Below are 23,074 nucleotides of genomic sequence, written 5' to 3' on the forward strand. Positions count from 1 at the left end.
GGAGCAGCCACTTGAAAGAATGTGCTGCTAAAATGTTATTTTCCTTTTTTTTCTAATGTAGGGGACTGGAGCGATAGCACAGCGGGTAGGGCGTTTGCCTTGCACGCAGCCAACATGGCCGACCCGAGTTCGATTCCTCCGCCCCTCTCGGAGAGCCCGGCAAGCTACCGAGAGTATTCGATATGCCAGACACAGTAACAACAAAGTCTCCAATGGAGACGTTACTGGGCCCGCTCGAGCAAATCGATGATCAACGGGAGGGCCTTTAACTTTACCTTTTCTAATGTAGAAGTACTGCTATTTATTCAGCCACTGGTTAGCTGATTGAATTGTGCATGAACTTCACCTTATCTTTTTTTATTCATTTTTATCATTTTCTTTATTGAATCACCGTGAGAGCAGTTACAAAGCTTTCGGGTCTAAGTCTCAGTCATACAATAAAACACCCGTACCTTCACCAGTGCCCATTCTCCTCCATCATAACCCCAGTATACCCCGATCCCACACCGTCCCCCTACCTGTGGGGCAGATGATTTCCACATTACTCTCTCTCTACTTTGATCACATTCAATACTTCGATACCAGACCCACCATTATTATTTGAGATTTTACCCCAACACTCAGATCTGCTGAAAAGGGAACAGTAGACAATTTGTGTTCTATTGCTGGTTCTGGATAACATATGATGTCGCGCGGCTGCAGTAGGGCCATGTGATTTTGAAATTCTGAAATTTTAACACTTAAATCTGCAGGGATTTCTGCCAAAAGCTACTGGGTCTCGAGATTTGCTCCTGAGTGTTTGGGATCATGACCATTGAGCAGCTTGATCAGGAGCCAGAGAGGCCCTTCGTGGGCGATGACTTGGGGTCTCCTTGGGGTGGGGAAGTAAGGCCTGGCTCCACCCCCATCTTGTGAGGTCCTACCAGTTTCATCACTGTGGGCCCAGACCTGACTCTCCCATGGCCTCTGGAGGATGATGATCACTAAACCGCCAAGGGGGAGCAGGCAGAGGGACAACACCCTTTCCCCCCTGGTGTGGCATGGTGACAGTAACCTACTGCGTTGTCCAGACACATTTCTGCCTAAAGCCCCTGGGTTTCGACATTTGTTTCTGAGTCTCTGGGATCATGGCCATTAAGCAGTTCAATCAGGAACCAGAGAGGCCATGCCTCCAATTATAAAGCTGAGCTGGAGTTGTGTTGTGGGTGTGTTTCCCACATACCTAACTTTTGGCCATTTACTTTCTTGGTAAACTTTGCCCCAAGTTTTTGTGGTCTGATCAAAAGACAGAGCAGCAATTTTTTTTTCATTAGTGACACATCATGAGTTACAGTTGTAGACTTAAATATTTGTGTTTGGGTTTCAATTATACAGTGATCAAATACCCATCTCTCCACCGGTGCCCATTTCCCAGCACCATGGATCCCAGTATTCCTCCCACACCCCCATTCCTCTCATCTCACCCTGCCACTGTAGCAGGGCATTCCCTTTTGTTCTCTCTCTCTTATTCGGTGTTGTAGTTTGCAAAACAGGCACTGGGTGACAATCATGTTTGGTCTATAGTCTACTTTCAGCATGCTTCTCCCATCCTGGGAGGATCCTCCCAACTCCTTTACTTGGTGTTTGCTTCTCTCTCTGAGCTCCCTTTTCCCCTTGCATGTGTGGTTGGCCTCCAAGCCATGGAGGAAAATTCCGGGTACTCATCTCGGCCATTCTTGGGTGTTAGTCTCCTATTTTGTTACTTTATGTTCCCCAGATGAATGCAATCTTTCTTTGTCTATCCCTTTCTTTCTGAGTCATTTCGCTTAACATGATACTTTCCATGTCTTACCACTTGTATGGAAATTTCGTGACTTCGCCTTTTCTAACAGCTACATAGTACTCCATTGTGTAAATGTGCCAAAGTTTCTTTGACCAGTCATCTGTTCTCGGGCACTCATGTTTTTTCCAGATTCTGGCTATTGTAAAGAGTGTCACAGCAGCAGTTTTGGGGTATCTGGAAGTCTGAAGGCGCCATGAGGCTGCTGATGCCCTCGCCTCACGGGTATACATTGACCTGCTGGCGACACCATAGTCCTGTCCTTTTTTTTTAAGTGTAGCAAAAATAGATTATTGTAAGAAATTTGGGGATTGGATGTGAAGAGAGAGAAAGTGAAGAATATGGGTTCATGAGCAAACATGGGCTTCTCCAAAGTAGAAAAAAGTTGCAAGGGATAAACTTGTTCAAGGGACAACATGGGTTTCTCCAGAGTGAAAAAATCTGAAAGCGCCAGACTGAAAAAATCTGAAAGTTTTTTTTAATGGGAAAAAAAAATCCAAGCAATAATGAGTCTGTTATCAGCAGCATACCTGAATCTGATGTTGAGTTATTTTGGAATTGCTGCTGCTTAAAGCAATCTTTTAATAGCATCAGGGCTACAGAATTAATATAAAGGATGGTGTGTTCTTTGAGTGCAAGATGCCCAGGTTCCATTCCTGGCACCGTACTTTCTGTCCATACCGACAGAGGTGCAGAGATGGAAGTCACCTTGTACATCCCAGGTACCACCCTGTGTGATCCCAAATCCCTCCTTTCCCTCAAAGTTAAATAATATGAATAGCACCAAGTACGATTGTGAGAATTGAGGAGGCATAGAACTAGTACTGCAGGTTGGGTGCTTGCCTTGCATGCATCCAGCTTGGGTTCCTTCCCCATTATTGCGTGTGGTCCCAGGAGCCCCTGAGGGTGATCGAGAGTGATCTCTGGCTAAGCTCTAGGCACAGCTAGGTGTACTCCTCCTCCCAAAAAAGATTTTGAAGTTGAAATTGCAATGAATGTAAATAATTTTGTATATAACAAAGTAGCAATGATGGTCACAGCCGCTATTGGATTATTTTTATTGATTTTGGGGTGGAAAACGTATAGTAACATACAATCTTTTTCAAAGGAAAAATACCTGTGAAAATTAAGTAAGATCATTATCTTACCTTTATCTTTTAGTTTTCCTACACTGAAAATTATTTGTACAATTAAAAGACTAAAAGTCACTTGATCACTTGATACCCCGGTACTCATCCATTTACTTGAGCGGGTGTCAGAAGCGTTTCCATTCATCCCTGTTGCGTGCTAGCATAGCCCATTGGCATCTGCTCGTTCTAGGAATATGCAGAGCCTCAAACCGATCATTCAGGGTCTTGATGAAGAAATCTGACCATCTTGTAGGTGGGCGTCCACCCGGCGTTTTGACGTCCCGTGGAATCTAGTCAGTAATGGCTCTAGTCCAGCTGTCATCTCTAAATCTCATTAAGTGTCCAGCCCATCTGATTTTTGATGCCTTGGCAAATGAGATAGCGTCCTTGATTCTTTAGCATTGACAGAGATCGGAACTCCGGATACTATCTCTCATTTGAGTGACGCGTGATACTCCAAGCATAGCTCTTTCGATTCCTCTTTGAGAGACCCGAATAGTGTTTTCATCCTGTTTTCGTACGGCCCAGGTCTCTGAGGCATATATTATTGCAGGAGGAACAGTGGAATCAATGAGATGTGCTCAGAGCTGAAGGCTCTTTGTCCTCTTAGTTATTTCTTCAATTCTCTTAAAGGCATTACAAGCCACTCCCTTCCTCCTGCATAACTCAGATGCTAGGTCATTCATCTTGTTGATTTCTCGACCTTGGTATATATAACTGTTGCATTCAGAGATGGTCGTTTTGTTGAGAGTGAATGGATTAAAAGGAACAAGACTGTTTCTCATGAACATTGTCTTTGTGAGATTCTGTTGTAATCCAACCTTTCCACACTCACGGTCCAAGTCGGTCAGCATTTGTGCCACTTGGCTGAAGTTTGGTGTTATTAGAACGAGGTCATCAGCAAAGTGGAGGTGATGTAGTTGCTGACCATCTATCTTCACTCCCATTCCTTCCCATTCCAGTTGTTGCATGATATTCTCGAGGGTGGCACTGAAGAGCACAGCGGGTAGGGCGTTCGCCTTACAAGCGGCCAACATGGCCGACCCGAGTTCGATTCCTCCGCCCCTCTCGGAGAGCCCGGCAAGCTACCGAGAGTATTCGATATGCCAGACACAGTAACAACAAAGTCTCCAATGGAGACGTTACTGGGCCCGCTCGAGCAAATCGACGATCAACGGGAGGGCCTTTACCTTTACCTATTGAATCACTGTGGGAAAGGTTACAAAGCTTTCAGGTTTATGTCTCAGTCATGCAAATATCAAACACATTTCCCTTTACCAATACTTATTTTTTACCATGAAGAACCCCAATAAAACCCCACCCCCCACCCCTCCCCGTCCCTGTGAGGCAGATGAATTCTAGTTAACACTCTATCTGCTTTGATTAGATTCATTGTTTCAATAAAAGATTCACCACTATTATTTAGAGTTTACCCCCCCCCAAAATCAGACATGCTGAAAAAGCATTGTGAAGTGATTTGCTTTCTACAGCTGGGTTCAAGAATTAAATGTTGGTTTTGGATTTCTGCTATTTTACCTATTGACCCTGGAAGTATTTCTACTGAAAGTCAGATAGTTAAGAAATTGGTTTCTGTGTTCTGGAGTCGTGGCCGTGCTGGAGAGCCGCTCGCGGGGGGCGACTGTTGACCTCGGTAGGGCGTGAAGGGCGGAGCGAAACGCCCCCCTTCCCATGAGGTTTTAGTCGCCCCCACACTCCCGGCTCATACCTGCTGTCCATAAGGCTCCCATGTGGCCGCCATCTTTCTTTCCAGAGAGGAGAGGGCAAATGGGGCAACACCCTTTCCCCTCCGGCAGACTTGATGGCCTGGATCAACGCATAGTCTGTTCACTTTTCTGCTCTAAGCTGCTGGGTTCTGCATTAAGCCCTTGTGCTTCTGGGGCCATGGCCGTGCTGGAGAGCCGCTCGCGGGGGGCGACTGCTGACCTCGGTAGGGCGTGAAGGACGGACCGGAACGCCCCCCGATCCATGAGGTTTTAGTCGCCCCCACACTCCCGGCTCATACCTGCTGTCCACAAGGCTCCCATGTGGCCGCCATCTTTCTTTCCAGAGAGGAGAGGGCGAATGGGGCAACACCCTTTCCCCTCCGGCAGACTTGATGGCCTGGATCAACGCATAGTCTGTTCACTTTTCTGCTCCAAGCTGCTGGGTTCTGCATTAAGTCCTTGTGCTTCTGGGGCCGTGGCTGTGCAGGAGAGCCGCTCGTGGGGGGTGACTGGTGACCTCGGTAGGGCGTGAAGGACGGACTGGAACGCCCCCATTCTCGTGAGGTTTTAGTCGCCCCCCACACCCCCGGCTCATACCTGCTGTCCACAAGGCTCCCATGCGGCCGCCATCCTTCTTTCCAGAGACTGAAGAGTTTTTGTGAAAAGGTATCACCCTGCCGAACCCCTCTCTTGAGCGGCACCTTGAACTCCTGAGAAACCTCAAGGAGCTTAGTTATCGTGTGGATATGGTCAATGCTGCTGAATCCTTTTTGGAACCTTGCTTGTTCACATAGTTGTCCTTCATCTAGTGTTTTGCCAATCCTATTCTGGATGACATGAGTGAACTGTTTGTAGATGACAGACATTAGGCAGATTGGGTGATAGTTGCCAATGTTGTGGATGTCTCCCTTCTTGCATAGTAGTACGGTCTTGCTGGTTTTCCATTGGGATGGAAACTTGCATTCAGACAGGTAGCGTGTGAAGAGCCGAGCCAGAGTATTGATGAGTACTGATGGTAAGTTCTTCAGGTGCTCAGGTCTGATCTTGTCTGGGCGAGGTGCTCTTTGTTTCTTTACCGAAGAGATGGCATGTCGAATTTCGGAAGGGAGAACATTGGGAACGACATATCCATCATGCAGAATTTGGTATGTGGGCAAGTGGGCGTGGCTATTAAAGAGGTCTGAGTAGAGGTCATGAATAATCTCCATTGCCCTTGTGGAAGATGTGATAGATTTGTCAGGATGTCGGAGGGCAGTCATCTTGGTCTTGCAGTTGGTGAAGGACAGCGGGCATTACAAATGCTTTTCCTGGCTTCTGCCACATCTACCAGCACTGCTGCTCTCCTGTCTTTGAGGTCATCCTTGATCTCTTCTCTGCACTGTTTTGCCAGCTCAGACATTTGCTTGCAGTTGCCTGAGGTATGTGCCAAGCCACGTTGGCGAATAAGTTCAAGAGTGTTCGAATGAACGCGGTTTTTTGTGGTTATCTCTCTTGGCATTCCTCGCACAATCCTGGAGGTGCTGAATCATTTGATCGTATTGGGTCTGCCAGAAGTTCTGTCCCCTGCTGCCTCCCGGTCCACAGAGCACCTACTGTGCCACCATGGTCCAGCACTGTGAAGCCCTGTGCCATTCTGTCCAGGTGGTGAACTTAGATCTCGCAGCGGAGCATTTCAACTATGATTTGAGGGCTGGTGAGTTCCGGGCGCAGCCGTCCCTCTCTTTGGGGGCCCTGAGGCCGTGAGTGATGCCCACTGCTTCTGGGATGGCACCGAAGCTGAAAACTTCGTTCAGACTGATCCCTGCTTTCATGGTAGACAGCAGAAGGTAGAACATCAAGTGTTAGCATCCACTTATTAATGTGCTTGTGACAGTTCCCTTTGTTTCTCTTAATAAAAAAGTGAGATGTCACAGGCCTTGCTTTAAATTCTTGGGTCAGAGGGGATTGAAGTCAAGTTGGCTGCATGCAAGGCAAGAGCCTTTAGTCTATCTGGCCCTTGTTTTTCCTGATGCTCGGGTGAGTCCTGGCTCTGCACTCAGGAATAATTCCTGGTGGTGCTTGGGGAGACCATATGGATGCCGGGGATTGAACCCTGATCGAAAGTGTGCAAGGCGAACGCCCTATCCACTGTACTATCCCTCCCTGCCCTGTCCCTTGCTTCACCTCTTTTATTTTATTTTATTTTGCTTTTTGGGTCACACTCAGCAATGCACAGGGGTTACTCCTGGTTCATGCACTCAGGAACTATTCCTGGCTGTGCTCAGGGGACCATATGGGTTGCTGGGAATTGAACCGGGTTGGGACACGTGCAAGGCAAACGCACTACCCGCTGTGCTATCGCTCCAGCCCCACTTCACTTGTTTTAGAACAGATGTTTTATATGCACAGTATTGATAATGCAAAAGGTACCTGAGAGTGTGCAGGAAAAGTTCACTCCCAACTCTTGCTTCCTGTGAGGCCGAGAATATTTCCTAAGTCTGTAGTGTTATTCCTTAGCATCTTTGCACAAAATTAAGTGTGGAGGCCAGGAAGACAGTAGAGGGATTCGAAGCAAATAATTGGCACACACAGGATGCTGTTTTAATGCCCAGCACTGCAGGGCCCCCTGAGCACTGTTGGGTACCGTAGTCCTGTAGCCCCTAAGCCCTTCCAGGTGATCATCTCATTTTGGGGCGCTGCTGTTTGCTCTCTGGCCCCTGGGCCTCCTGAACACTGCCTGGGAGGCCAAAGGGGAAGAAAAAAATCAGAGTCCAAGGTGCTAACTTAGAGGGATGTAGTGCATGTTTCGGGATGCCCCTGACCACCAGCTGTGGTTCCAAAACCAAAGGAAGAAAGAGGTCAAAATACAGTACAAGAATTGAAGCATTTGGTTTAACTGTTGGGGGTCGCTACTGGCTCTGCTCCTGCAGGGATTACTTGGGGGTGAAATTTGAACTGGGCCTAAATCCTTCTTGTCCCTTTGGCCTTTTGTTTTGTTTTGGGGTCACATCTGGTGGTGCTCAGGGTTTGCTGCTGATACTGCTGTCAATCTAGGGTGTGTGCCCTGCCCTTATCATTTATAAGTACAACTACTAGCCTTCTAAGAGTACTGCCCCTTGTGTTTCTGGTTTAAGTCTACCTGGGAGACTGTAATGCATCATTACTTGAGAGTGGGATTCCCTTGACTACTGTAATTTATTTAGTTGTTTTTTTTTCTTTTCTTGATGGGTGGGGTGGGGTTTGGGTCACACCCAGCTGTGTTCTGCACTTCTGGCTCTCTGCTCCGGGATCACTCCTGGTGAAGCTGAGGAACAATATGAGGTGCCAAGGATTGAACCTGGGTTGTCCACATGCAAGGCAAGCGCCTTACCCACTGTTCTATTCCTCTGGCCCCTCTTTGGTGTCTTTTTGTTTTTGTTTTTTGTATTTCTTTCTAGCCCCTGTTCAGTTTCTGTGGATACTGTCACAGTTGTAATTACTAATTAAGGTAAATATTTTGGAATGGGCACTCATTTCCTGTTTATTCTTTGCAGACATCTGGGAACTGATCGAGGTGGAGGATGTGCTGGAGGACGGTTCCCTGCGCTTCGGTCCCAATGGAGGACTGGTGTTTTGCATGGAGTACTTCGCCAGTAACTTTGAGTGTCTGGAGAACTGCCTTGGCCATGTCGAGGATGACTGCATCCTTTTTGACTGTCCAGGTAGCTAAGTAATTAGATTGTCATCTTCCCTGGGTTGTGCAGTTCTGTCCTTGGTGGGAGAAAGTGAAATTAGCATCTCATTTACTTTTACCCCAGATTCTTGGACAGTGGACAGTCATCCCATGAGGGGGTGTGAAATGTCTGTTTTCTTCTGTTTGGGGGCCACATCCAGAGGTGCTAGAGGCTGGGGCTCTTCCTAACTGTTATCAGGAGGTTGCTCCCAGCCCTGCTTGGTGGACCAAAGCATGCTGGGAACTGAGCCCAGGCTTTCTGCATGCAGAGCATATGCTCAGTCTGTTGTTTCTTGGGTACCAGGTCATGCAGCTTTTTTTTTTTTTTTTTTGCTTTACGGGTCACACCTGGTGATGCTCAGGAATTACTCCTGGATTTGCACTCAGGAATCAGTGCTGGCATTGCTCAGGGGAACAAATGGGATGCTGGGAATCGAACCTGGGTCAGCCGTGTGCAAGGCAAACGCCCTACCTGCTTTACTATCACTCCAGCTTCGGTTATGCAGCTCTTGAAAGGTTTGCTTTAGAGCTAGAGAGACAGAAGGATGGGTAGGAAGCTGCAGCAGACACAGGTTCAGTCCTTGGCACCATATATGGGTCAATGAATACTAGAGGGTATGGGCCAAAACCAAGATTTTTGTTAGGTTTTTTTTTTAGGGCCATAGTACAGCAGCTAAAGCCCTTGCCTTACTTTCTGCCAGCCCAAGTTTGGATCCCTGGTACCACATAGGATTCCCCCAAGCACTGCCAGGAGTTATTTTTAGTACAGAGTCAGGAATCCTCCCAGAGTACCAGTGGGTGTGGCCCAAAGTTCCTCCCCTCAAACTAAGAGAATAAAAATTTGTTTTAAAATCTGTCATTGTCGGGGCTGGAGCGATAGCACAGTGGTAGGGCGTTTGCCTTGCACGTAGCCAACATGGCCGACCCGAGTTCGATTCCTCTGCCCCACTCGGAGAGACTGGCAAGCTACCGAGAGTATCTCGCCTGCATGGCAGAGCCTGGCAAGCTCCCTGTGACGTATTCGATATGCCAAACACAGTAACAACAAAGTCTCCAATGGAGACGTTACTGGGCCCGCTCGAGCAAATCAATGATCAACGGGAGGGCCTTTACCTTTACCTTTTAAAATCTGTCATTGTCGGGGCTGGATCGATGTGATAGCACAGCGGATGGGGCATTTGCCTTGCACGTGCCCGACCCAGGTTCGAATCCCAGCATCCCATATGGTCCCCTGAGCACCGCCAGGAGTGGTTCCTGAGTGCAGAGCCAGGAGTAAACCCTGAGCATTTCTGGGTGTGACCCAAAATGCAAAAATAATAATAAATAAATAAATAAATGAAATCCCTGTGACTGTTCACTAGTTGTTCATTGATTTGCTTGAGCAGGCCCAATAACTTCTCCATTGTGAGACTTTTTGTTACTGTGTTGTCATATCGAATACGTCACAGGTAGCTTAACAGTCTTTGCCATGTGGGCAATATACTCGCGGTAGCTTGCCAGGCTTTCCGAGAGGGGCAGAGGAGTTGAACCCGGTTTGGCTGGGCCGGCTGCGAGCATGGCAAATGCCCTACTGCTGTGCTGTCACTGCAGCCCGTTTTAAAATCATTTTTAATAATTTTAGTGCAACCAGCCAACATGGCCGACTGGAGTTTGGTTCCTCCACCCCTCTTGGAGAGCCCGGCAGGCTACCGAAGAGTATCTCGCCTGCACAGCAGAGGCTGGCAAGCTCCTCGTGACATATTCGATATGCCAAATACAGTAAAAATTGTCACAATGGAGATGTTACTGGGCCTGCTGGAGCAAATCGATGAACAACAGGAGGACGGTGATGATGATGATGACAGTATATTTTCTTTGTATGCCCCTTTTACGTACATGTGCACCCAGAGTTGCTAAAAAAATTTGGGTGGGGGCCAGGGGAGCAGGTGTGATAGAACAATGGATTGGGCATTTGCCTTGCATGCGGCTGACCTGGAACCCATGCATCCCATATGGTCCCCCGAGCACTGCCAGGAGTAATTCTTAAGTGCAGAGCCAGGAGTAAACCCTGCGCATCACCAGGTGTGACCCAAAATGAAAAAAAAAATATTGGGGGAGCCAGAGAGATACTACAGTGGGGAGGGCACTTGCCTTGCACACAGCTAAGGTGATCCCTGTTACCCTATATGGTTCCTGGAGCCTGCCACGATTCATCCCTGAGCACAGAATCAAGAATAAGCCCTGAGCACTATAACGTAGTTCCTCCCCCCCCCCCAAAAAAAACAAAAATTGAATATAGTATAGGGTCTAGAGATATAGTGGGCTTGGTACATGCTTTACATGTAATCGGCCTTGCATGTAGGACTCTGAGTAGCCTCGAGCCCTCCCAGCAGTTTCGGAGAGACCCTCAAGCATCCCGATGTGCGGCTTAAAACAAGCAAAATTGAATATATTACTTCTGGGGATTGACTTCCTTTAAAAAAAATTTGGGGGGCACCGCGGGTGCCGTATCTGATGAAGCTCAGGGGTTACCCCTAGCTCCTGTGCTCAGGAATTACTCCTGGCTGTGCTCAAGGGACCCTATGGGATCGAACCCAGGTTGGCTGTGTGCAAGGCAAGTTCCTACCCTCTATGCTATCTCTCAAGCCCCCTAAAACAATTTCCGAGAAAAGTTTTTTATCCCATAATTGAGGGTTGAATGTGTTTCATGCTTATAATAGGCTTGTGTTCTTGTAGGTCAGATTGAGTTGTACACACACCTGCCCGTGATGAAACAGCTGGTTCAGCAGCTGGAACAGTGGGAGTTACGAGTCTGTGGAGTGTTTCTCATTGATTCTCAATTCATGGTGGAGTCGTTCAAGGTTCGAAACTATACCTGTCCTTGATTTTTCAGTTTCCGGCACAAACAGAGTACAAATACCTTTAGTCATAGTCATATAATTCTTAACAGTTCATGAACTATACCCAGGAATGACTTAGAACTTATGTTTGTTAAATTAATATGCTAAGAAGATGGATCCAGTGGCAGAGCACAGAGCTGGCATGTTAGAGGCCACGTTTGGCCCTTGTGCACTGTTCAGTGTAGTTCTAGTGGTCCCCAACTCTCAGCTGTCGCCTTCAGGAGTCGTCCCAGGGCGGTATCAGAAGTAAGTCCCAAGCACCACTGTGTGTGGCTCCAGACTAGAAAAAAAAATGCTGGATGCTAGAGAGCTAGTACAGTGGGTAGAGCTCTTGCCTTGCATGTGGCCAGTCTGGGTGTCATTCCTGCCGTACTGCCACCGGGCCCCCTGAGCCCCTCCAGGAGTGATCCTTGACCACAAAGCGAGGAGCCCTTCTGGGTATTCCCCAAAACTTAAAGGGAGGCCGTTTGGTTCCGTCTCCAGCACCCATATGGTTCCCAAAGCTGGTCAGGAGTAACTCCTTATTGCAGAAGCCGAAGTGACCCCTTAGTTATATCAGGGGATTGTGTGACCCAGACACCCAAAAGGAAATACCCATCAAGTGAGGTGGAGAGGGAGCATGAGAGAAGATAACGTTAAAGGGTCAGAAATAGTACAGGGCTTCCCAAAAATAAATAAATAAGTAAATTTAAAAAATGGGAGCTGGAGTGATAATACAGCTGGTAGGGCCTTGCACACAGCCAATCTGGGTTCGATTTCTAGCATGCCTCAGCACCACTAGGAGTAATTCCTGACTGCAGAGCCAGGAGTAACCCCTGTGCATTGCCAGGTATTACCACCCTTCCCTTCCCCCCCCAAAAAAAAATAGTAAAGGGCTTAAGGAGCTCGCCTTAATGTGGCCCACCTGCTTTTAATCCCTGTCACTACATGTTTCCTCAGTACTGAACTCAACCCCACCTACCTCCTGAACACTTTAAAATATTGTTGAATGGAGAAGTGTGGTCACTATAGATCGCATTTCTCCTTCCCATCTCACCTTTAAAATCCTAAGGTCTACTATTGGCTCAGCAGTCTTCTGTTAGGCCCAGCCTGGCAGTGCTCAGGGCTCACTACTGGCGCTGGGCTGAGGAATCACTTAGGTAGTGCTCTGGGAACCCTGTGGAGTGCTGGGCTAGAACCTGGGCTGACCAGGCACAAGGCAAGTGCCTTAAAGCCTGGACTCTTGCTTCGGCTCCAATCTTATCGTTTCTCCGATTTAGGTGGGTTTTGTTCCAGTGGGGATCAGAAACCTTTTATGTGGACACTGTTTTTGACAACTAATTCATTGTCCCTTTTCTGCTTCCTCTTTCAGTTTTTTTCTGGCATCTTGGCAGCCTTGAATGCTATGGTATCTCTAGAAATCCCGCAAGTTAACAACATGACAAAAAAGGACCTGCTGAGTAAAAGAGCTGAAAAGGAAATTGAGAAGTAAGTTCACTATAATTAAGGTCTCCTTTGCAGTGCTGAACCTTTTTCGTTTCACTTCGATTGTCAGTCTACAAATTTAGTGTTTAGGATTCTTTCATTCACCAGTCTCTCATGTTTAAAGGTTTCTAGATCCAGACATGTATTCATTATTAGATGATTCTACAAGTAACTTCAGAAGCAAAAGATTCAATAAATTGACTAACGCCATATGTGGGCTGGTAAGAATTTGTATTTTTGTAATTTTTGGTGGTTGGGGGTGCGGGCCTCCTGTGCTGTGGGGCCTAGGGGCCACTATGATTACTGGCCCACCAGGCTAGTAGTGGTCAGTGCTGGGGCCCAGAGGGCCGTACCAGCAGTATTGGTTGCTTCCTGGCTATACACAGCAATGCTCAGGATGCCATCTGGTGCCAAGAATCAAGCCCTGTGCTAATCCCTGGGCTGATGAGTTTTGCAAGTGTTTGCGGTTATTGTGGGATGTTTTTAAAGTTTGGGGGCCACACCCGGTGGTGCTCAGTGGCTATTTCTCCCTTGTGCCTTGTGGACCATATGTGGTGCTTGGTGTTCAAACTGAGGTGTTTGGGGTGCAGGCCAGTTGTAACCGCTGTCGTAGCTCTTCATCACCTCCCCCCGCACCTCCCTAGACCCATATTTTTCTTCATGGTCTTGTCACATGCTTACACACCCCCAGGCAGTGGCCACCATATGGACGGCACAGACCAGCGCATTTCTTTTTATACGGGAGCAGCATGTTGGGAGCGGTGGGCTGTCTGCTTCGAAGTTAGTATAGAAGTAGGGAGAGAGCTCAGTGGGCAGCACCACAGGCTTTCAAACAAGGGGCCCAGGGTTCATCTCCGGCACCATATGGTCGCCACCAACGTCGTCTGGATGTGGCCTTCCCTCACCTCTGAAAAAAGTTGTCATTGGTTGTAGCAGAGAGGGCAGGAGGCCACACTGAGCAGTGGTCAGAGTTTATTCTTGGCTCTGCCTCCAGAAATCATTCCTGGTGGGCTCAGGGAGCATATGGGATGCGGGGGAGATCGAACCCGGGTGCATCCCTTGCCTACTTGCAAGGCAAGCGCCCACCTCAGTGTACTAGCTCTCCCGTCCCACAGCAGAGAAATTCTGCAATGTCTTTTTTTCCTGGCCACTTGGCACATCAGAATTTCCTGTACCCTTTTGAAATTCTCAGTGGTGGTTGAATGCAGGTAAATTACAATAAAAGTAGTCCCAGTCTCTGGTTGGGGCTGGAGCGATAGCACAGCAGGTAGGGCGCTTGCCTTGCACGTGTCTGAACTGGATTTGATTCCTAGCATTCCATAGGTCCCCTGAGCACCACCAGTAGTTATTCCTGAGTGCATGAACCAGGAGTAACCCCTGTGCATCGCCGGGTGATACCCCCCCCCAAAAAAAAAGTTTTTAGTTAAGTAATGTTGTAATGTTACTAGTGTTCCAATAGGTCAGAGGTCATAAAAAAATTAATGCTGATTTGCTATTGTTCTTTCTGCTCCTTCCTGCATAGGCATAGGTGTTTTTTTTTACATGAAAAGTTCATTAACTTTTTATTTTTTTTAATTTTTTTTCTTTTTTTATTAGTGAAAAACCATGAGGTACAGTTATAGGCTTACAAATTTTGTGCTTGGGTTTCAGTTATACAATGATCAAGTGCCCATCCCTCCACCAGTGCCCGTCATCCATCCCTACTGGTCCCAGCATCCCCCCATGCAACCCTCACCTCCCCCTCCCCCCCCGTCCCATCCTGCCTCTGTGGCAGGGTATTCCCCCTTGTTCTCTCTCTCTTCTTTTGGGTACTGTGTTTTGCAAGAGAGGCTTTGAGTGGCAATCATGTTTGGTCTATCGACTACTTTTAGCATGCTTCTCCCACCCTAGGAGGGCCCTCACAACATCCTTCATTTGGTGCTCTCTTCTCTATCTGAGCTTCCTTTTCACCTAGAGCCTGTAGCTGGCCTTCCATTCATGGAGCAAAATTCCTGGTACTAATCTCAGCCATTCCTGGGTGTTAATCTCCCTTTTTGTTGCTTTATGTTCCCCAGATGAATGCAATCTTTCTGTGTCTATCCTGCTCTTTGTGACTCATTTCGCTTAACATGATACTTTCCATGTAGTACCACTTGTATGTAAATTTCATAACTTCATCTTTTCTAACAGCTACATAGTACTCCATTGTGTAAATGTACCAAAGTTTCTTTAACCAGTCATCTGTTCTTGGGCACTCAGGTTTTTTCCAGATTCTGGCTATTGTAAAGAGTGCTGCAATGAACAAACAATTGCAGATGTCACTTCGACTATACCTTTTTGCCTCTCTGGGATATATTCCCAGGAGTGCTATAGCTGGGTCAAATGGCAGATCAAATTCTAATTTTTTGAGAGTCGTCCATACTGTTTTCCAAAAGGGTTGGACCAGCCGGCATTCCCACCAACAGTGAAGGAGGGTCCCTTTCTCGCCACATCCGCGCCAGCACCGGTTGCTTTTGTTCTTGTGGATGTGGGCCAGTCTCTGTGGTGTGAAATGATATCTCATTGTGGTTTTGATCTGCATCTCTCTGATGATTAGTGATGTAGAGCATTTTCTCATGTGCCTTTTTGCCATTCGAATTTCTTCTTTGCGAAAGTTTCTGTTCATTTCCTCACCCCAGTTTTTGATGGGGTTGGGTGATTTCTTCTTGTGGAGTTTAACCAGTACCTTGTATATCCTTGATATCAACCCCTTGTCGGATGTGTACTTGGTGAATATCCTTTCCCATTCTGTAGGCTGTCTTTGTATTTTGGTCAATGTTTCTTTTGAGGTGCAGAAGCTTCTCAGTTTAAGATAGTCCCATTTGTCTATCTCTGTTTTCACTTGCTCAGCCAGTGGCGTGACATCTTTGAAGATACCATTAGCTTCAATATCATGGAGAGTTTTGCCGACTTTGTCTTCAATAAACATTATGGATTCTGGTCTGATGTGGAGGTCATAAATCCATTTTGATCTTACTTTTGTGCATGGTGTTAGGCAGAGATCTGAGCCCACTTTTTTGCATGTAGCCATCCAATTTTGCCAGCACAGTTTATTGAAGAGGCTTTCCCTGCTCCATTTCACTTTTCTTGCCCTCTTATCAAAAATTAGATGATTATATGTTTGGGAGGAAATGTCAGTATATTCAACTCTGTTCCATTGGTCTGCAGCTCTGCTTTTGTTCCAGTACCATGCTGTTTTAATTATTACTGCCTTGTAGTAGAGTTTGAAGTTAGGGAGGTTGATTCCTCCCATTTTCTTTTTCCCAAGAATTGCTTTAGCTATTCGTGGGGGCTTATTGTTCCATATAAATTTCAGGAGTGTTTGCTCCATTTCTATGAAGAATGTCATGGGTATCCTTATAGGGACTGCATTGAATTTGTACAGTGCTTTGGGAAGTATTGCCATTTTGATGATGTTGATTCTCCCCATCCATGAGCAGGGGATATTTTTCCATTTCCTCGTGTCCTCTTTTATTTCCTGAAGTAGTGTTTTGTAGTTTTCTTTGTACAGGTCCTTTACTTCCTTAGTTAAGCTGATTCCTAGATACTTGATTTTCTGGGGCACAACTGTGAATGGGATTGTTTTCTTGATGTCACTTGCTTCTCTTTCACTATTTGCGTATAGGAATGCCATGGATTTTTGGGTATTGATTTTATAGCCTGCCACTTTACTATACAAGCCTATTGTTTCTAGGAGTTTCTTGGTAGAGGTTTTAGGGTTCTCTAAGTATAGTATCATGTCATCTGCGAATAGTGGTACCAAAAAAGATTTTGAAGATGAAATTGCAATGAATGTAAATAATTTTGTATATAACAAATTAGCAATGATGGTCACAGCTGCTCTTGGATAATTTTTATTGATTTTGGGGAGCAAAAGGTATTGTAACATACAATTTTTTTCAAAGGAAAAATACATGTGAAAATTAAGTAAGATCATTATCTTACCTTTATCTTTTAGTTTTCGTACACTGAAAATTATTTGTACGATTAAAAGACTAAAAGTCACTTGATCACTTGATACCCCGGTACTCAACCATTTACTTGAGTGGGTGTCAGTAGTGTTTCTATTCATCCCTGTTGTGTGCTAGCGTAGCCCAATGGCATCTGCTCGTTCTAGGAATATGCAGAGACTCAAACCAATCATTCAGGGTCTTGACGAAGAAATCTGACCATCTTGTAGGTGGACGTCCACCTGGCGTTTTGACGTCCCGTGGAATCCAGTCAGTAATGGCTCTAGTCCAGCGGTCATCTCTAAATCTCATTAAGTGTTCACCCATCTGATTTTTGATGCCTTGGCAAATGAGATAGCGTCCCTGATTCTTTAGCGTTGACGGAGATTGGAACTCCGGATTCTATCTCTCATTTGAGTGAAGTGTGATACTCCAAGCATAGCTCTTTCGATTCCTCTTTGAGATACCCGAATAGCGTTTTCATCCTGTTTTCGTAGGGCCCAGGTCTCTGAGGCATATATTATTGTAGGAGGAAAAGTGGAATCAAAGAGATGTGCTCAGAGCTGAAGTTTCTTTGTCCTCTTAGTTATTTCTTCAATTCTCTTGAAGGCATTCCAACCCCCTCTCTTCCTCCTGCATAACTCAGGTGCCAGGTCATTCATCTTGTTGATTTCTCGACCTCGGTATATATAACTGTTGCATTCGGAGATGGTGGTTTTGTTGAGAGTGAATGGATGATCAGGAACAAGACTGTTTCTCACGAACATTGTCTTTGTGAGATTCTGTTGCAATCCGACCTTTCCACACTCACGGTCCAAGTCGGTCAGCATTTGTGCCACTTGACTGATGTTTGGTGTTATTAGAATGAGGTTATCAGCAAAGCGGAGGTGGTGTAGTTGCCAACCATCTATCTTCACACCCATTCCTTCCCATTCCAGTTGTCGCATGATGTTCTCGAGGGTGACACTGAAGAGTTTTGGTGAAATGGTATCACCCTGCCGAACCCCTCTCTTGACATGGACGATTACTTCTTTGTAGAATGGAGAGATCCTGGTAGTGAATCCATAATAGAGCTCATGGAGGATCATGATGTATTGAATTTCTATGCCCTGATTGACTAGGGCTTCAATGACTGCTTCCTTCTCAACAGAATCAAAAGCCTACTTTAAATCAATGAACGCCAGACAGAGCGGCACGTTGAACTCCTGAGAAACCTCAAGGAGCTTAGTTATCGTGTGGATATGGTCAATGCTGCTGAATCCTTTTTGGGACCCGGCTTGTTCACATAGTTGTCCTTCATCTAGTGTTCTGCCAATCCTATTCTGGATGACTTGAGTGAACAGTTTGTAGATGACAGACAATAGGCAGATTGGGCGATAGTTGCCAATGTTGTGGATGTCTCCCTTCTTTCATAGTAGTACGGTCTTGCTGGTTTTCCATTGGGATGGAACCTTGCATTCAGACAGGTAATATGTGAAGAGCTGAGCCAGTGTATTGATGAGTACTGACGGCAGGTTCTTCAGGTGCTCAGGTCTGATCTTGTCTGGGCGAGGTGCTCTTTGTTTCTTTACCGAAGAGATGGCATGTTGAATTTCGGAAGGGAGAACATTGGGAACGACATATCCATCATGCAGAATTTGGTATGTGGGCAAGTGGATGTGGCTATTAAAGAGGTCTGAGTAGAAGTCATGAATAATCTCCATTGCCCTTGTGGAAGATGTGATAGATCCATTAGGATGTCGGAGGGCAGTCATCTTGGTCTTGTAGTTGGTGAAGGACAGCGGGCATTACAAATGCTTTTCCTGGCTTCTGCCACATCTACCAGCACTGCTGTTCTCCTGTCTTTGAGGTCATCCTTGATCTCTTCTCTGCACTGTTTTGACAGCTCAGACATTTGCTTGCCGTTGCCTGAGGCATGTGCCAAGCCACGTTGGCGAATAAGTTCAAGAGTAATCAAATGAAGGTGGTTTTTTGTGGTTATCTCTCTCTTGGCATTCCTGGCACAATCCTGGAGGTGCTGAATCATTTGATCGTATTCCTCATCATTGTTGTCAATGATGGCATCTTCCCATGTTGCCACAACAGAGCCAAAGAGCTCCCAGTTGGTGGTCGTTCTGGGAGTTCTCTTCTTAAACTTTGCATTCTTTTCTCCCTGTTCTGTGAGGTAGAATTTTGCACGAGGGAGATGGTGGTCCGATCCCATTTGGAATTTTGCGACAACAGCAACATCGGTTAGGCAAAATCGTCCATTGAATATGATGTGGTCAATTTTGCTGTGGAACCGTCCACCAGGAGACTCCCATGTCCAACGTTTAGATTCAGCCTTTTGGAATTGTCAGTTACCATGGATGGTCTTGGTTGACATGATGAACTCAGACAGTCTGTCACCCTGTTCATTCCATTCTAGACCATGGGTCCCAAAGTGGAGTTCATCGGCTGATCTTCTTGGTTCTATCTTGGCACTAAAATCACCAACAATGATCTTGTAGAAGGTGTGGTCTTCTTTATAGAACTTCTCCAGCTGCATGTAGAACTTCTCCATTTCTCCTTCACCATAACAGGATGTTGGTACATACACAACAAAGATAGAAACTGCTGGCAGTGATCCACGTCTATTCAAGTGTAATCATGCAATTCGGGTTGTTAGGCATTGGAATGAATCAATGCTCATGGCCAAGTTCGCCTTGACAAGGATACCGACACCACTGATGCCTCTTTTGGCACATGTTCCAAGGAACCGTTCTTCTCCAGTGTCAAAAATGGCATGGTGTGATTGATGCCTTCTCTTTTTGGTCAGACCAATGATGTTCTACTTGATCTTTCACGCTTGTACCATCAGGTCCTCGATGGATATATCCGATGCCGGCATACGTGCATTGAAATTACAGACAATCATTTTTGTCTTTCTTCATTTTGGCAGCCTAGTTCTGCCTTGAGATTTTGTCAGCCTCTCCTTCCACATCCTTCTCGACTCTTCCATATTCAGGGTAAGGGGAATGAGATCCATTTTTTTTTTTTTACTGGATTTGGCATATCGAATATACCACGGATAGTTTGTCAGGCTCTGCCATGTGGGTGGGATATTTAAGGTAGTCTGAAAAAATAAATAAACATAAATATAAGGTCGCCTGGCCGCAAATGCAAATGTGGCCCCACGCTCCTGGGAGCTTGGAGTGGTAATCACTGGATCCTGGCAGTTGTTGGGGTTACACGGCAGTTGATGAGTGTAACTTTCTAGCTACTGGAAGGTCCAGTCCCAAACCGTGCAGGCTTGGAGATCTCAGCCCCGCGTCCTGCACACCTGAGTTCCTCTGCCAGTTCCTTTATGCATATTCCTAGAATGAGCAGATGCCATTGGGCTACGCTAGCATGCAACAGGGCTGAATGGAAACGTTACTGACACCCACTCCAGTAAAATCTGTCATTGTCGGGGCTGGATCACTGCGATAGCACAGTGGGTGGGGCGTTTGCCTTGCACGTGCCTGACCCAGGTTCGAATCCCAGCATCCCATATGGTCCCCTGAGCACCGCCAGGAGTGGTTCCTGAGTGCAGAGCCAGGAATAAACCCTGAGCATCTCTGGGTGTGACCCAAAATGCAAAAATAGTAAATAAATAAATAAGTAAATGAAATCCCTGTGACTGTCCTCTAGTTGTTCATTGATTTGCTTGAGCAGGCCCAGTAACTTCCCCATTGTGAGACTTGTTGTTACTGTGTTCGTCATATCGAATACGTCACAGGTAGCTTAACAGTCTTTGCCATGTGGGCAATATACTCTCGGTAGCTTGCTGGGCTATCCGAGAGGGGCAGAGGAGTTGAACCTGTTTTGCTGGGCCAGCTGTGAGCATGGCAAATGCCCTACTGCTGTGCTATCACTGCAGCCCGTTTTAAAATCATTTTTAATAATTTTCGTGCAACCAGCCAACATGGCCGACTGGAGTTTGATTCCTCCACCCCTCTTGGAGAGCCCGGCAGGCTACCGAAGAGTATCTCGCCTGCACAGCAGAGCCTGGCAAGCTCCTCGTGACATATTCCATATGCCAAATACAGTATCAATTGTCACAATGGAGATGTTACTGGGCCTGCTCGAGCAAATCGATGAACAACAAGAGAACAGTGATGATGATGATGACAGTATATTTTCTTTGTATGCCCCTTTTACGTACATGTGCACCCAGAGTTGCTTAAAAAATTCCGGGGGGTGCCAGGGGAGCAGGTGTGATAGAACAATGGGTCGGACGTTTGCCTTGCATGCGGCTGACCTGGAACCCATGCATCCCATATGGTCCCCCCAGCACTGCCAGGATTAATTCGTGAGTGCAGAGCCAGGAGTAACCCCTGCGCATCACCAGGTGTGATCCAAAATGAAAAAAAAATTATTGGGGGACCCAGAGAGATACTACAGTGGGTAGGGCACTTGCCTTGCACACAGCTAAGGTGATCCCTGCTACCCTATATGGTTCCTGGAGCCTGCCAAGAGTCATCCCTGAGCACAGAATCAGGAATAAGCCCTGAGCACTATCAGGTAGTTCCTCCCCCCCCCCAAAAAAAAAAAACAAAACAAAAATTGAATATAGTATAGGGCCTAGAGATGTAGTGGGCTGGGGACATGCTTTACATGTAGTGGGCCTTGCATGTAGTAGGCCTTGCATGTAGGACTCTGAGTAGCTTCGAGCCCTCCCAGAAGTTTCAGAGAGACCCTTAAGCATCCCCACGTGTGGCTTAAAACAAGCAAAATTGAATATATTACTTGTAGGGATTGACTTCCTTTAAAAAAGTTTTGGGGGGACCATGAGTGCCGTATCTGATGATACTCAGGGGTTACTCCTAGCTCCTGTGCTCAGGAATTACTCCTGGCTGTGCTCAAGGGACCCTATGGGATCGAACCCAGGTTGGCTGTGTGCAAGGCAAGTTGCCACCCTCTATACTATCTCTCAAGCTCTCTAAAACAGTTTCCGGGAAAAGTTTTTATCCCATAATTGCGGGTTGAATGTATTTCATGCTCATAATAAGCTTGTGGTCTTGGCGGTCAGATCGAGTTGTACACAAACCTGCCCGTGATGAAACAGCTGGTTCAGCAGCTGGAACAGTGGGTGTTCCGAGTCTGTGGAGTGTTTCTTCTTGATTCTCAATTCATGGCGGAGTCGTTCAAGGTTTTCTAACTATACTTGTCCTTGATTTTTCAGTCTCCGGCACAAACAGAGTACAAATACCTTTAGTCATAATCATATAATTCTTAACAGTTCCTGAACTATACCCAGGAGTGACTTGAAACTTATGTTTGTTAAATTAATATGCCAAGAAGATGGCTCCAGTGGCAGAGCACAGAGCTGGCATATTCGAGGCCCTGAGTTTGCCCCTTGTGCAGTTCTAGTGGTCCCCAACTCTCAGCTGTCGCCTTCAGGAGTTGTCCTAGGGCAGTGTCAGAAGTAAGTCCCAAGCACCACTGTGTGTGGCTCCAAAACGAGAAAAATAAAAAGCTGGATGCCTGAGAGATAGTACAGTGGGTAGAGCTCTTGCCTTGCATGTGGCCCGCCTGGGTGTCATTCCTGCCGTACTGTCACTGGGCCCCCATAGCCGCTCCAGGAGTGATCCTTGACCACAAAGCTCGGAGTACTACTGGGTATTCCCCAAAACTGAAAGGGAGGGCGTTTGGTTCCGTCTCCAGCACCCATATGGTTCCCAAAGCTAGTCAGGAGTAACTCTTTAGTGCAGAAGCCGAAGTGACCCCTTAGTAATATCAGGGGATTGTGTGACCCAGAAACGCAAAAGGAAATACCCATCAGGTGAGGTGGAGAGGGAGCATGAGAGAAGATAACGTTAAAGGGTCAGAAATAGTATAGGGCTTCCCAAAAATAAATAAATAAGTAAATTTTAAAAATGGGGGCTGGAGTGATAATACAGCCGGTAGGGCCTTGCACACAGCCAATCCGGGTTCGTTTCCTAGCATCACCTAAGCACCACCAGGAGTAATTCCTGAGTGCAGAGCCAGGAGTAACGCCTGTGCATTGCCAGGTATTACCACCCTTCCCTTCTCAAAAAAAAATAGTAAAGGGCTTAAGGAGCTCGCCTTGATGTGGCCCACCTGCTTTTAATCCCTGTCACTACATGTTTCCTCAGTGCTGAACTCAACCCCAGCTACCTCCTGAACACTTTAAAATATTGTTGAGTGGAGAAGTGTGGTCACTCTAGATTGCATTTCTTCTTCCCATCTCACCTTTAGAATCCTAAGGTCAGCTATTGGCCCAGCAGTCTTCTGTTAGGCCCAGCCTGGCAGTGCTCAGGGCTCACTACTGGCGCTGTGCTGAGGAATCACTTAGGTAGTGGTCTGGAAACCCTGTGGAGTACTGGGCTAGAACCTGGGCTGACCAGGCGCAAGGCAAGCGCCTTAAAGCCTGGA

At 46.6% G+C, this 23,074-nt stretch overlaps 1 protein-coding gene across 1 annotated transcript in view; it reads left to right on the top strand.

The window, feature by feature from the left end:
- Nucleotides 1-23,074, top strand: part of LOC130019035 (GPN-loop GTPase 3-like) — a gene marked incomplete at its 5' end in the record, with an annotated part of 68,907 nt that overhangs the window by 42,851 nt on the left and 2,982 nt on the right. The window contains 3 exon segments of the mRNA XM_056109652.1: nucleotides 6,258-6,366; nucleotides 8,186-8,353; nucleotides 11,080-11,204. Coding sequence (XP_055965627.1) covers nucleotides 6,258-6,366; nucleotides 8,186-8,353; nucleotides 11,080-11,204 — 402 coding nt within the window.

Source organism: Sorex fumeus, unplaced genomic scaffold (genome assembly GCF_029834395.1).
Source record: "Sorex fumeus unplaced genomic scaffold, SorFum_2.1 ptg000400l, whole genome shotgun sequence".
NCBI classification, from domain to species: Eukaryota; Metazoa; Chordata; class Mammalia; order Eulipotyphla; family Soricidae; genus Sorex; species Sorex fumeus.